General features: G+C 46.2%; 1 protein-coding gene across 1 annotated transcript; it reads left to right on the forward strand.

Annotated features, from left to right (window-relative positions):
• Positions 1–675: 675 nt before the first annotated feature.
• LOC119887875 (adenomatous polyposis coli protein 2-like) lies at positions 676–7561 on the forward strand (the record flags this gene model as incomplete). The annotated part of the gene is made up of 6 exons (XM_038698438.1): positions 676–900; positions 2723–2811; positions 3622–3970; positions 5869–5977; positions 7146–7259; positions 7408–7561. Coding segments are annotated over 6 exons (979 nt in total), but the record flags the coding sequence as incomplete, so codon positions are not given.
• Positions 7562–13408: the final 5847 nt, after the last annotated feature.

Consider the following 13408-nt stretch of genomic DNA (forward strand, 5'->3'; position numbering starts at 1 on the left):
TGGAAAGTGTGACGAGTTGTCAGACTGATTCAGGATCAGATGAGTGGAGGCTGGAAACAGCCGCAGGAGAAACTTAGATAACATGTTATCTAACAGCTGGACTGAGCTTCCTGTCGGGCCGCTGTCAACAGAACTCATCAGGAGGAGGAGGAGGAGCTCTGGTTCAAGTCTGGTTTCAAACCTTCAGTTTCTCCCCTCGTTTCCCAAAAGTATAAGTAGAGAAACGACCTGGAAGCTGTTTAGTGATGACCTTCAGAAGTGCTGCATTTGAGTTCAGCAGAGGTTTTGTGCCCTTCAGCGAGGATCTATAGGTGGGATCGATTTGTTCGTCGCGGTGCATTCATGCTGTGTCTGCAGAATGGGAAGAACTTATTCTGATGTCTTCACAGATTAATACAAGGAGTTAGCCCTGCTGCTAACCGTGTAGCTTCTTTTGTTGTTTGTAAATGTGTTACTGAGTGAAACCAGATACAAACAAAGAAACAAACAAACAAAAGGTTGTTTCTGTGATTGTGTCCGTGTTCATGCTGGTTTTGGTTTTGGTGCAGCTGCCGGCGGTTTGCAGCCGTTCTGCAGCTCCTTCGGTTAAAACAATGTTTGGTGAACGCAGCTTCTGACTGTGTGAAGGCAGGTGAGGGTAATAACACCTCCTCCACCTCTGTGCTCCTCCTGCAGGAGGCTGCAGAGTGTGAAGATGGCCAAAGCCGTGGCTTCCTATGACCAGCTGGCCCACCAGGTGGAGGCGCTCCGGAAGGAGAACTCCCACCTGAGGAGGGAGCTGGAGGACAACTCCAACCACCTGTCCAAACTGGAGACCGAGACCACCGGCATGAAGGTCAGTCTGGATACACCAACCCCCAAGACCACCACACTCAATACTGCCAACACCACCGACACACAGTTAAAGGACCAAACCGCTGCTTATTTTTCAACATATAAATATATAATTTGTCTGTGAATGAAAATACAGGCAAAGCTGAGCAAAAACACATTTGTAATCAGGCATTTTGTCTCCTTTAACATTTTAACTCTTTAATGGGGTGGTGATGGAGCAGTGGATAAGACATGCCTTTGGTGGAAGAGACCCGGGTTCGAATCCACTGTGAATCCCTGAGCAAGACACTTTTACCCCTGTTGCTCCAGAGGCGTGCGACCTCTTACATATAGCAACTGTAAGTCGCTTTGAATAAAAGCGTCAGCTAAATGAATAAATAAAAAACAGGTCGTAATTTAAAACCTCAAATGTCCAAAATCAACTATATTTAGAAAATAATCAATAAACAAACCGAGAGACAGAAACCTGTCAGATCAGGCTAAGACCCAAATCCTGCTGGAGATAAATCCCATCAGCTGCACACACACAAACACACATGTACGTGTACACATGCATGTGACTACACACACACACACACACTCACGTGTCCAGATGCTCAGTGCAGCTGGATTATCAGACTGAGCTCAGCCGGTCTGATCAGAATCAGGATCTCTGACACACAAACAGAAGAGAGAGGAGAGCTAATGCTGGTTCACCTGCAGCAGGTGAGTCTGCAGGGTTAAATCAGAGGAGGAAGCTCGAACACAGAGAATCTTCTGATCACGTTTGTTTGGGATGTGGTGATTTTTTATCTGCTGCTTGTGGTTTGACCTGTTTCATGGGATTATTATCTTCTGTGTTTGCTGAAACACTAGCAAAAGCGGAACATCAGAGCGAAGACAGCAGGACTGTGGAGGTTAAGATCTGGTGCAGCTAAATATTTATCTGTGTCTGAGTTCATGTGCTCATAGCAGCGGGGACGGAGACAGACATGCAGCTACTGCTGACAACAAGACATGTTGTCCTGAGGTGGAGTTTTCATTCTGCAAATACACAGAGGTGGATGAAGTATTCACATCCTTTTAAGTTAAAGTACTAATACTTCACTGTAAAATACTGTTACAAGCTCATCAGTACAAGTACTCAAAGCAGAAGAAAAACTCCCCTGTGACGTTGTACTCATTATAAATGATTTTATTGTTATTACTCAGGCGTTCACGTAAAAGCAGGATTTACTGCTGTAGTTTTTGAGGTGGAACTGTTTTATATCAGACTGCAATTATAGTATTTATTTATTTTTTTCATTCTGGATCAATTTGCTGATTATTTTCTCCAGTAATCAACTGTAGAAATTCTGAAAAGTGTGAGAAATGTTTCCCAGTTACTCAGAGCCCAAAGTGACTCCTTCATGACGCTTGTTCTGTCAGTCCAAACCTTAAAATTATTAAAAAATTTTAATGGGGTGGTGATGGCGCAATGGATAAGACACATGCCTTTGCGGGAGACCCGGGTTCAATTCCCACTGTGACACATCCACCCTTGTTGCTCCAGAGGCGTGCGACCTCTGACAGTTGTGAACCATGAAATGTTTGTAATGTTCAAATGTTTTCATGAGTATAAGTGATTTATTGTTTTAGTTTTTTTGTTATCGCAGTATGTATGAGAAGTATGAGAAGAATTTTGTAGAATTTCACTCTTCTTGGTATCGACTACTACATTTCTGGAATTGTGACATCCCTAGTCTGTACACACCTTCAGTCTGGCCGGTCTCCTGGGACCAGTTCACCTTGGAAGACCTCCTCCTCCCCCAGCTACACCTGGGTGGTGCTCTCTTCTGTGATACCTGTTTTCACACTGCAAAAAGTTTCTGTCTCTGAATCTCCGGTTGTTCCTCCTCTTCTGACGCAGGATGTTGAAGCAGCTGCAGAGTAAACTGGAGCAGGAGGCGGGAACGCTGGCCTCGTCCGGGAGGAGCGACGTGCTGCACCAACTCAAAGGTCTGGATCCTTTTTCTCCAGAGTCACACGAGTTTAATGTTTACAGTCTGATTCTGCTCGACTCTGCTGGTCTGAGCCTCCGCTGGGACCGATCATCATTCACAGAGAATTAATCGACTCAATCAGTTAACCTGATTGGCTGCAGCTGGCTCTGCCTCGTTTGACTCCGTCCAATTAAAAAAGCTAATTCATGCCAATTAGTTTGTCTGGATGGGAATTAAATTGACTCCAATTAAGTTTAACAGCAGACATGTTTGTAGAAAACAGTTCAGTTCTGTCTGTCAGAAGAAATTATGGATAACAGATAGATGGTAGGAGGGAAGGAAGAAAGGAAAGACGGAAAGGAAAGGATGGAAGGGAAGATGCAAGAAAGGAGGAGAGAGAGGAAGGAAGAATCAAAAGGAAGGAGATAGAAAAGGATGGGAGGGAAGGAAGGAAGCTAGATAAAGAGGATGGGATGGAGAAAAGAAGGAAAGGAAGAGCGAGAGTGAGTGAAAGGAAAGAAACAAACAAATAAACAGAAAGAATGAAATAAAAGAAGAAAGGATGGAAGAGAAGGGAGATGGAAAGAAAGGAAGGTAAAACAAAAGGAAGGTAAAAGAAAAGGGGAAGGAAGGAAGAGGGGGGAAAGAAGGTAGTAAGGAAGAAAGAAAAAAGGAGGGAAAGAAGGAAGAAGTTAAGGAAGAGAGAAAGAGTTGGTGGGTGGAAGGACAGGAAGACATACAATAAACAAACATACATAAAAAGAGCGATGGGTGGATGATGGATGGGTTTGATTAATCATATTTATTGGTCCTCCTCCTCCCTCAGAGCTCCACATGGACCTCACCAACTACTACGAACTCAAACACCAACCTCACAACCTGAGGCTGCTTACAGACAGCATGGGAGGGGCGGGGCTAACAGGTGTTGGTGGAGGGGTGGAGCTAGATGCTTGTCTGGCTTTGCCTCCTTCCTCCTGCTCCTCCTCCTCGGCGGCAGGCAGAGCAAGAAGTCCGCTGAGAGCGTCATCACGTATGAGCGCAGCATCTGGTGGCGAGGCCGCCGCCGTAATGATACCCCATCACTTCCTGGACGGAGCCCCACCCAAAACAGCTGTGATTAGCGGTGCGGATGGTCGACAGAGCGATCATCACCTGGAGGAGCTGTACAAGGAGAGGTCAGCTGATTGTTTTAGTTCTCCTGGAGATGGTGTGAGGGTTGGGTGGTGTGAGGGTTGGGTGGTGTGAGGGTTGCTGTAGGTGTCGTGAGGATAAGTTTGGTTGGGTGGCGTGAGGATTGGGTGGTTGGGTGGCGTGAGGATTGGGTGGTTGGTTGGGTGGCGTGAGAATTGGGTGGCGTGAGGATTGGGTGGTTGGGTGGCGTGAGGATTGGGTTGCGTGAGGGTTGCTGTGGGTGTCGTGAGGATAAGTTTGGTTGGGTGGCGTGAGGATTGGGTGGGTGGTTGGGTGGCGTGAGGATTGGGTGGTTGGGTGGCGTGAGGATTGGGTGGTTGGTTGGTTGGGTGGCGTGAGGATTGCTTTGGGTGGCGTTAGGATAAGTTTGGTTAGGTGATGTGAGGATTGGGTGGTTGGTTGGGAGACGTGAGAATTGCTTTGGGTGGCATGAGGATAAGTTTGGTTGGGTGGCGTGAGGATTGGGTGGTTGGTTGGGTGGCGTGAGGATAAGTTTGGTTGGGTGGCGTGAGGATTGGGTGGTTGGGTGGCGTGAGGATAAGTTTGGTTGGGTGGCGTGAGGATAAGTTTGGTTGGGTGGCGTGAGGATTGGGTGGTTGGGTGGCGTGAGGATTGGGTGGCGTGAGGATTGGGTGGCGTGAGGATTGGGTGGCTGGGTGGCGTGAGGATTGGGTGGCTGGGTGGCGTGAGGATTGGGTGGTTGGGTGGCGTGAGGATTGGGTGGTTGGGTGGCGTGAGGATTGGGTGGTTGGTTGGTTGGGTGGCGTGAGGATTGCTTTGGGTGGCGTGAGGATAAGTTTGGTTAGGTGATGTGAGGATTGGGTGGTTGGTTGGGAGACGTGAGAATTGCTTTGGGTGGTATGAGGATAAGTTTGGTTGGGTGGCGTGAGGATTGGGTGGTTGGTTGGGAGACGTGAGAATTGCTTTGGGTGGCATGAGGATAAGTTTGGTTGGGTGGCGTGAGGATTGGGTGGTTGGGTGGCGTGAGGATAAGTTTGGTTAGGTGATGTGAGGATTGGGTGGTTGGTTGGGAGACGTGAGAATTGCTTTGGGTGGCATGAGGATAAGTTTGGTTGGGTGGCGTGAGGATAAGTTTGGTTGGGTGGCGTGAGGATAAGTTTGGTTGGGTGGCGTGAGGATAAGTTTGGTTGGGTGGCGTGAGGATTGGGTGGCGTGAGGATTGGGTGGTTGGGTGGCGTGAGGATTGGGTGGCGTGAGGATTGGGTGGCGTGAGGATTGGGTGGCGTGAGGATTGGGTTGCTGGGTGGCGTGAGGATTGGGTGGTTGGGTGGCGTGAGGATTGGGTGGTTGGGTGGCGTGAGGATTGGGTGGTTGGTTGGTTGGGTGGCGTGAGGATTGCTTTGGGTGGCGTGAGGATAAGTTTGGTTAGGTGATGTGAGGATTGGGTGGTTGGTTGGGAGACGTGAGAATTGCTTTGGGTGGTATGAGGATAAGTTTGGTTGGGTGGCGTGAGGATTGGGTGGTTGGTTGGGTGGCGTGAGGATAAGTTTGGTTAGTGATGTGAGGATTGGGTGGTCTGTTGGGAGACGTGAGAATTGCTTTGGGTGGCATGAGGATAAGTTTGGTTGGGTGGCGTGAGGATTGGGTGGTTGGGTGGCGTGAGGATAAGTTTGGTTAGGTGATGTGAGGATGCTTTGGGTGGCATGAGGATAAGTTTGGTTGGGTGGCGTGAGGATGGGTGGTTGGTTGGGTGGCGTGAGGATTGGGTGGTTGGGTGGCGTGAGGATTGGGTGGTTGGGTGGCGTGAGGATAAGTTTGGTTGGGTGGCGTGAGGATAAGTTTGGTTGGGTGGCGTGAGGATGGGTGGCGTGAGGATTGGTTGAGCAGTGATATCTAACAGACTGTGTGTGACCGTCTGTAGGAACCTCCTGCTGGGGGAGATCGACCGCGAGGAGAGGGAGCGCTGCTGGTACTTCAGCCAGCTGGAGGCGCTGTCACAGAGACTGAACCAGCTGCCTCGCATTGACACGGTGACTATACACACACACACACACACACACACACACACACACACACACACACACACCACTGCCTGTGTGTTGATCAAAGATGGGAACTCGAGTCCGACTTAAGTCGCACAGGCAGTGACTTCAGACTCGACTCAGAATCGAGGTGCGGGATTCGTGAACAATGTCTACTTTAGGAAATTTCTGATGAGCGTGCCGTTATTCCCTCCCTGCGTTACCTATAACCTGTCTACGTAACACGTAGTATCAGCTGTGCGCGGCCGCTTGTGAGAGAGGACAACAAACAGCGGCAGCTGCTGAGCCGAACATCATAAATTTTGGCTTTAAAACTTCATACAACAAGACCCAAACAAAGAAACGCTGAACGCAACATTTAGGTTAGTAACCTGAGGTTAGTGAACATGTTTAGCTCAGCATTGACCATCTGACGTTAGCTTGCTTCTTGCTTCAGCTACGACCTACGGGAGGTTTAAGATGAATGAGCATTTGTTTACCTGCCAAACTTCATTTACGTCCCGCTGGCTGCCATCACGTTAATTATTACAGTCGGCTGCAAACAGTTTACAGGTTTATTGTTGATCATGTAACGTCACAGTTTTATTTAGTTATAACGTTGCACTGGGTTTGACAGTCTGCAGGGTGTGTTGACTTACAGTAGTTAATAAGCCATTAATAATAAGTCATTAATTGCATTGCACATCACATGGTTGTGCTCTGTAAGTTAAAAACAGGTTACAGTTACAGAATCCCTTTATAGCTCTGCAGTTTTATAAGCAGCCTGGATTGAACGCAGCAGCTGATACAACATTCATTATAACCACCAGAGACTTGAGACTTGGACTCAGTGACCTGTGAGCATCTCTGGTGTTGGTAATTTACTATAGATGAAGTACAATTTTAGATAACTTTACTTGAGTATTTTAATTTAATGCCACTTTCTACTTCCACCACATCTCAAAATTGTACTTTTTACTAACTTTGCAGATTAAAATGAATAATATTAATCAGTAAATCTATAATGATTTATTATTACAGGTTGACTATAATCCAATAATATAATAACCATCATTAAACCAATCATTCTGAAATGGGCCATTCTGCATAATGAGTGCTTGAATTAATATTATTATGACCTATATTATGCCCTGACCTTTGTGTGTTTGTGTTGTAGTTTTCTCTGCAGATGGATCTGATTCGGCAGCAGCTGGAGTTTGAAGCCCAGCAAGTTCAGTCTGTGATGGAGGAACGCTTCGGCACCAGCGACGAGGTGGTTCAGAGGACACAGGTGAGACTGACGGCTGCTGCTGCTCCAAATAATATCGATTCATCTTATTAAATTATTACACAGTTGAGTTGTTGTTGATGGTTTACAGTACACACATCTGGTTGGTAACACAGCACATCTGGATGAGTCTGAACTGTGTGTGTTTCAGATCCGTGTTGCTCGTCTGGAGCAGCTGGAGAAGGAGCTGCAGGAGGCCCGAGGGAGTCAGGAGAGCCAGCTACAGGTCAGACATATGCATTAACACACAGCACAGATCACTGAGTCACTCTGATTTTATTAAAGCAGGTTCATCTGTGTTTCCTGCATCAGAACATTTCCAAAGTGAATTCAGTCTTTTAGTGTCAGAGGTATCTTGGACTCGTTTAGATCTGAAGGTGGACTTACAGACGGTGCGTTACATCAGGTCCTCGTGGCAGCTTTCAGTATGTGCACATAACTGCTATGTTAAGTTCATACTCAACAATCCTCGTGATTCAACCAATGCAAACCATTTCAAGATACCACAGCGGGTCCAATCAGCGCCTCTGTCAGACCAACCAGTACAAACAAAACTGATGCGACTCACTTATGAATCCTCACAGTAACTTAATCCACCGATCGATTATATTCCAACAAAAATGGTCTTGTTACGCTGTCAAAGGTCCAGATGATCAAATCCAGTAAAAATATTAGTCCAAAACACATTATTCCATCAGTAAATCCCCAGGGACGGCTGCCGCATCGCTTCAGATCTGCACGTGGCTCGTTTGTCATTATAACCGTAATAACTCCAATTTGAATGTAAACAACTACGATGGCTTGTATTCAATTAGCCGCTGAACTCTGACCTTTCGAGTGACACCAAATCCGACCCAATAGGAGCTCACATGTCCCTTTCACAGCCTACAACAGCCAACGAGAACCCGCGCTGTGAGGAAGCGCCATTCTGAAAATGACGATATCCAGCCTTAAGTAGGAAGTTCATGATCTACCAGCAAAAAACACGTCTGCGTCGAGCTGCCGGCTGATAGGAGCGATGCCAAGGGGCGGGGCTGTTTTAGAAAAAAAAGGGAAGAGATACACTCAAAACCTGTGGAAAACTGTCATTTTCATGGTATTGGTATGAAATTTAAACTTGTTCTAGGTAAGGCTTTATGCTGCGGCCCTACAGTGTTTCCCAGCTATAGTTGTCTGCATTCATTTGTTAGTACAACCCATAACCCACAACATTTTCAAGTGGAAACAAAAAAAAATAGTTTTAGTGTGTTTAAACTTATATTAATCAATTCCAGTAACTCTTACAGTGATTCTGACGTTTGGGTTAGACACTGCAGACTGTTATCGTTCAGAGAAGCCCGACCAGGCAGATACTCCAGATGGTTCAAGAACTACATTCAATTTACTTTGGATCTGCCTTGAAGAGGCATTTTGCATGAATTGTACAGGAATGGTAAGAGGTTAAGAGCAGGGACACACGATTTGAGCGTGACGACTGAAGGGGCCAAGTTGGACCGGGTCTGTTCCAGTCTGGCTCAGTTAGTGTTGACTGTCAGCAGATATTGACGTCACTTGTAACACACAAGTGGGCGAGACGTACTTGTAAACAAACTGCTTTACCTGAAGGTAGCCATCCAGGGTCTCGCCAGACTCTCAGCCGTTTACTTCCTTTTTTTCGGTCTTTTCAGCTCAGATGTGGCTGCGGATAAACAAGCTGCTGGTTGGGCGTCCATGTTTGTTTTGGTACAAGAACACGTGTCAGTTGCCGTTCTTGTGGGATTTGCGGCGGCGTCTACCTGCAGTGGATTTACTCAGTCGTCAGGTTTCCTGCCTGACTGTCAAACACTAAAACATCTTTATGTTACCTTATGTTTGTCTTTGTAGCTTTCAGTTGTTCGTCTTCCACTTTGTCCAAAGCTTAAGGCATAAACTCCAGCAGTGAATCTTTTGAAGTCCCATCATGTCCAAAAATAAATCAACATATCTATATATAATACATATAAATCAGTGTCCACAGTTAACTTTTAAAAATGTAAAAATAATCATTATAGCAGCAGACAGCGCATATCACTCACTGACTCTGTTAAAGCAGGTTCATCAGTGTTTTGTTCTCGGCATCAGAACACTTTCCAAAGAGACAGAACTGATCCACTACAGAATTCAGTCTTTAAGTTTCAGAGGTATCTTGGACTTTTTTAGATCTGAAAGTGGACTTACAGATTACATCAGTTTAGGGCAGGACAGCAAGCCGTCCAGACAGCTGAGCTCTGAGTGGACCGAGAGCCAAAATGGAGGACGCTATCGTAGATGTGTGTCACCGCTGAGTTGTATTAAGCTCCTCGGTCCACAACAGAGACCCCCCCACCCCGACCGCTGGGTTCCACTGGTTCACTCCAGCAGTCGTTCCCAGTCTAACTCTACCTGACACAGTGACACGAGCCGTCGTAGGCCCAGACCCAGAAACCCGGGTACAGAGGCTCAGTGAAGGTGGAGGTGAAGGTGTGAAGGTGGACCATGGTGTCCCGAGAGACGCAGTAGAAGGACAGAGAGCCTGCATACCAGTCCAGGTAAACCCCGACTCTGTGGGTGAAGGGTCGGGGTGAGGAGGACCTGAACCTTTTCTTATCGTGGCACGGTGTGTAGCTTCCTTCTGAACACTCCAGACTCCAAGACCGCTTGTTGTGTCCTAGCAGACAGCTCGCCGTGTCTCCGTCTCTGGAGATGCTGTTGTAGGTGATGCCTACGTCGGCGCCGCCACTCCACACCACCTCCCAGTACACCGAGTCCAGCAGCGCTTCCCTGCACAGGACCTGAGGACAACGCTCAAACCGCTCCGAGTGGCCCGCGGGTCGACGTTCTGACCACACTCGAGTCGCCCTCCTGTTACAGTCAGTCAGATGGAGCTCTGAGTTGGCGGTGTTAGGGTCAAAGGTCAAATAGCAGGCAACTGAGGGACGAAACAAGGTACACGATTAATCAGTTGATCAATTAATTTTGCTATTTGAAGGTAGCTGAAGTTTTTATTTAAACATTTGCTTTTTGCCCTGGTGGCCCTGATCTCGTCCTTTTTGCGTGTTAGCTTTGCAGCAGCAACTGTAGCAACAGTTTGCTAACATACAACAGTGGCGTGGAGTGGGGGAGGTTTTGGGAGAAGCCAAGTGAGAGGGGATGTCCTTTTGGAGGGCAATTATCTAATGCGTTGTGCTATTACAGTGCAGGGTAGAATTTTACACAAAATTGAATCAAACTTTAAAGACGCGCACTGTCTGTTATCAATACACACGCTGAAAAACTCATTTACCGGGACGTTCTCTCTCTCTCACTCACTCACTCACTCAGTCTCTCTCTCTCTCTCTCTCTCTCTCTCTCTCTCTCTCTCTCTCTCTCTCTCTCTCTCTCTCTCTCTCTCTCCCCTTCACCCCCAACCGGTCGAGGCAGATGGCCGCCCACCCTGAGCCATGGTTCTGCTCGAGGTTTCTGCCTCTTAAAGGAAGTTTTTCCTTGCCTCTGTCGCCTAGTGCTGCTCTTGGTGGGAACTGTTGGGCTTCTGTAAATAACATCATAGAGTACGGTCTAGACCTGCTCTTTTATGAAAAGCGCTGTGAGATAACTGTTGTTGTGATTTGGCGCTATATAAATAAAATTGAATTGAATTCTGTGCTGAGTGGAAAGATGTCTGATCAACATTAAGGTTTTTTTTTTTACCTTCTGCGCTGCAGGACCATAATGTAATATGATGTCCTGGAACTAAATGTGCACTCAAGAGGTAAATCTAAACCAAAGTACGGCTCCCTACAGTTCTGCTGTTTGTATTTGACCAAGCAAGGATGACTATAATATCCACACAGAACAGGATTAATAGACTGTTAACTTAATAATACAATAAATAATAAAAATTCTTGTGATAATGGAACTAAAATCCAGATTAGTAACCATGATGACTCTGTGGTCTCAGTAAATGTTATAACTCTATGCAGATGATACTGTAAAGTTTAATATGTGAAGCAGAAAAATAGAAAGTCTTTGAGCTTACAGTTTTTCACCGACCACAAGTCTCCTCCAGATCGATACCTGCAACAGCAGAAATAACCACAACATCATATAGCTGCACGACGTATAACATTTTACTTTTAGATTTCACTGTGTTACCCTCTCTCCCTGTGGTTCGACTCACCTCGTGTCGTCTTTATTGGGTCTGTCAGATTAGAGATCCCAGAGGACTCCAAGGGAAGAGACTCTGATGGCTTCTCTTCTTCTTCCTCTTGTATCCTCTGGTCTTCTGCTGACACAACAGAGGAGTTGTCACCCCACTCTTCCCTCTCACATCTCTGCCTGGCTGTAAAGTTCATAACAGTGTAACATGTGACGCACTGTAAAACAATGGGGCAACTCCGTTAAGGCACAACCCAGAAAAAAGATGATTCTGTGCTATTACTGAATAGGAATAGTGTCTGTGTAGGTTCTTAGGCATCCAGGTTTTATTCAAGGAAGGTTAAAATCAAGGGCAGCTGCACTTGGTTGAAGATACTCAAAGACGTTTCGTCTCTAATCCAAGAGACTTCTTCAGTTCTGACTGTTAGGGAAACTCTGGCGGGTCAAGATGATCTATACGTAAAGTGAGAATGCAGATGATGGTCGTTCAGACGTACGATATAACAACCATAACGATTGTGCTTCTGACTGCTGTAACGACAAACAAACCAGCAGTATCCATCATCTTCACAACGACCCTTCAGACGCTACATATCAGAGTTTCCCTACCAGTCGGTCAGAGCTGAAAAAGCCTCTCGGATGAGAGACGAAACGTCTTCGAGTTTCTTAAAAACAAGTCCAGTTGTCCTTGATTTGAACCTTCCTTTGTGAACGGAACAGTATTTTTTATTTTTCCTACAATATCTGCGCATGGCATCTATCTATCTAGCATGTTTAAGGTTTGTTCTGCGGTTATCTCCGTATTTAAACAAAATCATCTCCTCTCTATGACGGCCGGCTTTTCTCTCGACTGTGGATGTTCAGAGAGCTTTAGATGTGGTCGGACAACACTTCATACAAACTAGATTGTTTAAAGCGACCCACGGCCTTAAGCGTCAGCTCGAAAGAATGTATCCACAGGAAAGTCGTGCAAGTTTAAACATGTTTGTGATAAGACTGAAGAGTAAACATTCATCGTTTATACAGCAGAGATAACAGCAAGTCTGAAACCCTAAATGTGCTTATGACCTGGATTTTACAGAAGAACAGAGCGAACATTCTACAAGTTGTTCTTAGATGTGAAAAACATCAGGATTTATGGGATAATCTGGATTAAAAGAATCAAAGTTATGGGTTTCTCCATAAATATTTAGTTTTACCATGAAAATCATCGAGCCCACCTGTCTGTGATGTAGGACTCATCTCCTCACTGTGCTGTGTTTCAGTCAGTTCGCTGTTGTCTTTCATGTTGTTGTTGTTGATTTTCTCGACGTCCACTGTCTCGTCGTCCTGCTCTGAGAGGTTTCCCCTAAAGACATCGTCCACCTGTCCCTCGCCATTTTCTGAAAATGTCTTTTTACCTCCCTGATTGTTCTCTGTTGTTTGAGAAGTCTGTGAAAGTGGTCCGTCTCTTCTGAACAGACTCAGAGGGTTGAAGGGTTCGTCAGCCCTTTCAGCTTTCAACCCTTTTATCTTCATGGTGTCAGATGTGTCTTCCTTCGCCGTGACGGCCTTGTTGTCTCTCTCCTTTGAAAGACCAATCCTGAAGACGTTAGACAGGTCTTCTTTGAAATGATTGAAGTCCTCTTTGAGAAGGCTCAGACGACTGATCGTCTTCTCCGCTGGCTGACTCGCTTTATGATCTGCAGACTTCGTCTCTTTGTCCTTGGACGAGCTGGAGGTAAAGACGCTGGTCACGTCGTCTTTAAAGTGGCTGAAGTCCTCTTTCAGGAGACCGAGCGCACTGCTGGTAGATTTATTTTCTGCCTGGGTCGATGGGCGGTCTTCATCTTCCGTCTTCGTGTCTTTGTCCCTGAACACTTTCAACACGTCTTCCTTAAACTGGCTGAAGTCCTCTGAGAAAAGACTCAGCGGTTAATGCTGCTTTTATCCCTCTGACTTGTCTTAACAACGTCTTTCATCATCAGTTTTTGTCCTTTTCGTCCTCAGGGTCAAATTCATTACTCTTGATGTCCTCTTGG

Source organism: Micropterus salmoides, unplaced genomic scaffold, assembly GCF_014851395.1.
Source record: "Micropterus salmoides isolate LMB-PRFRI ecotype aquatic unplaced genomic scaffold, ASM1485139v1 Ms_hic_scaffold_4428, whole genome shotgun sequence".
Lineage (NCBI taxonomy): Eukaryota > Metazoa > Chordata > Actinopteri > Centrarchiformes > Centrarchidae > Micropterus > Micropterus salmoides.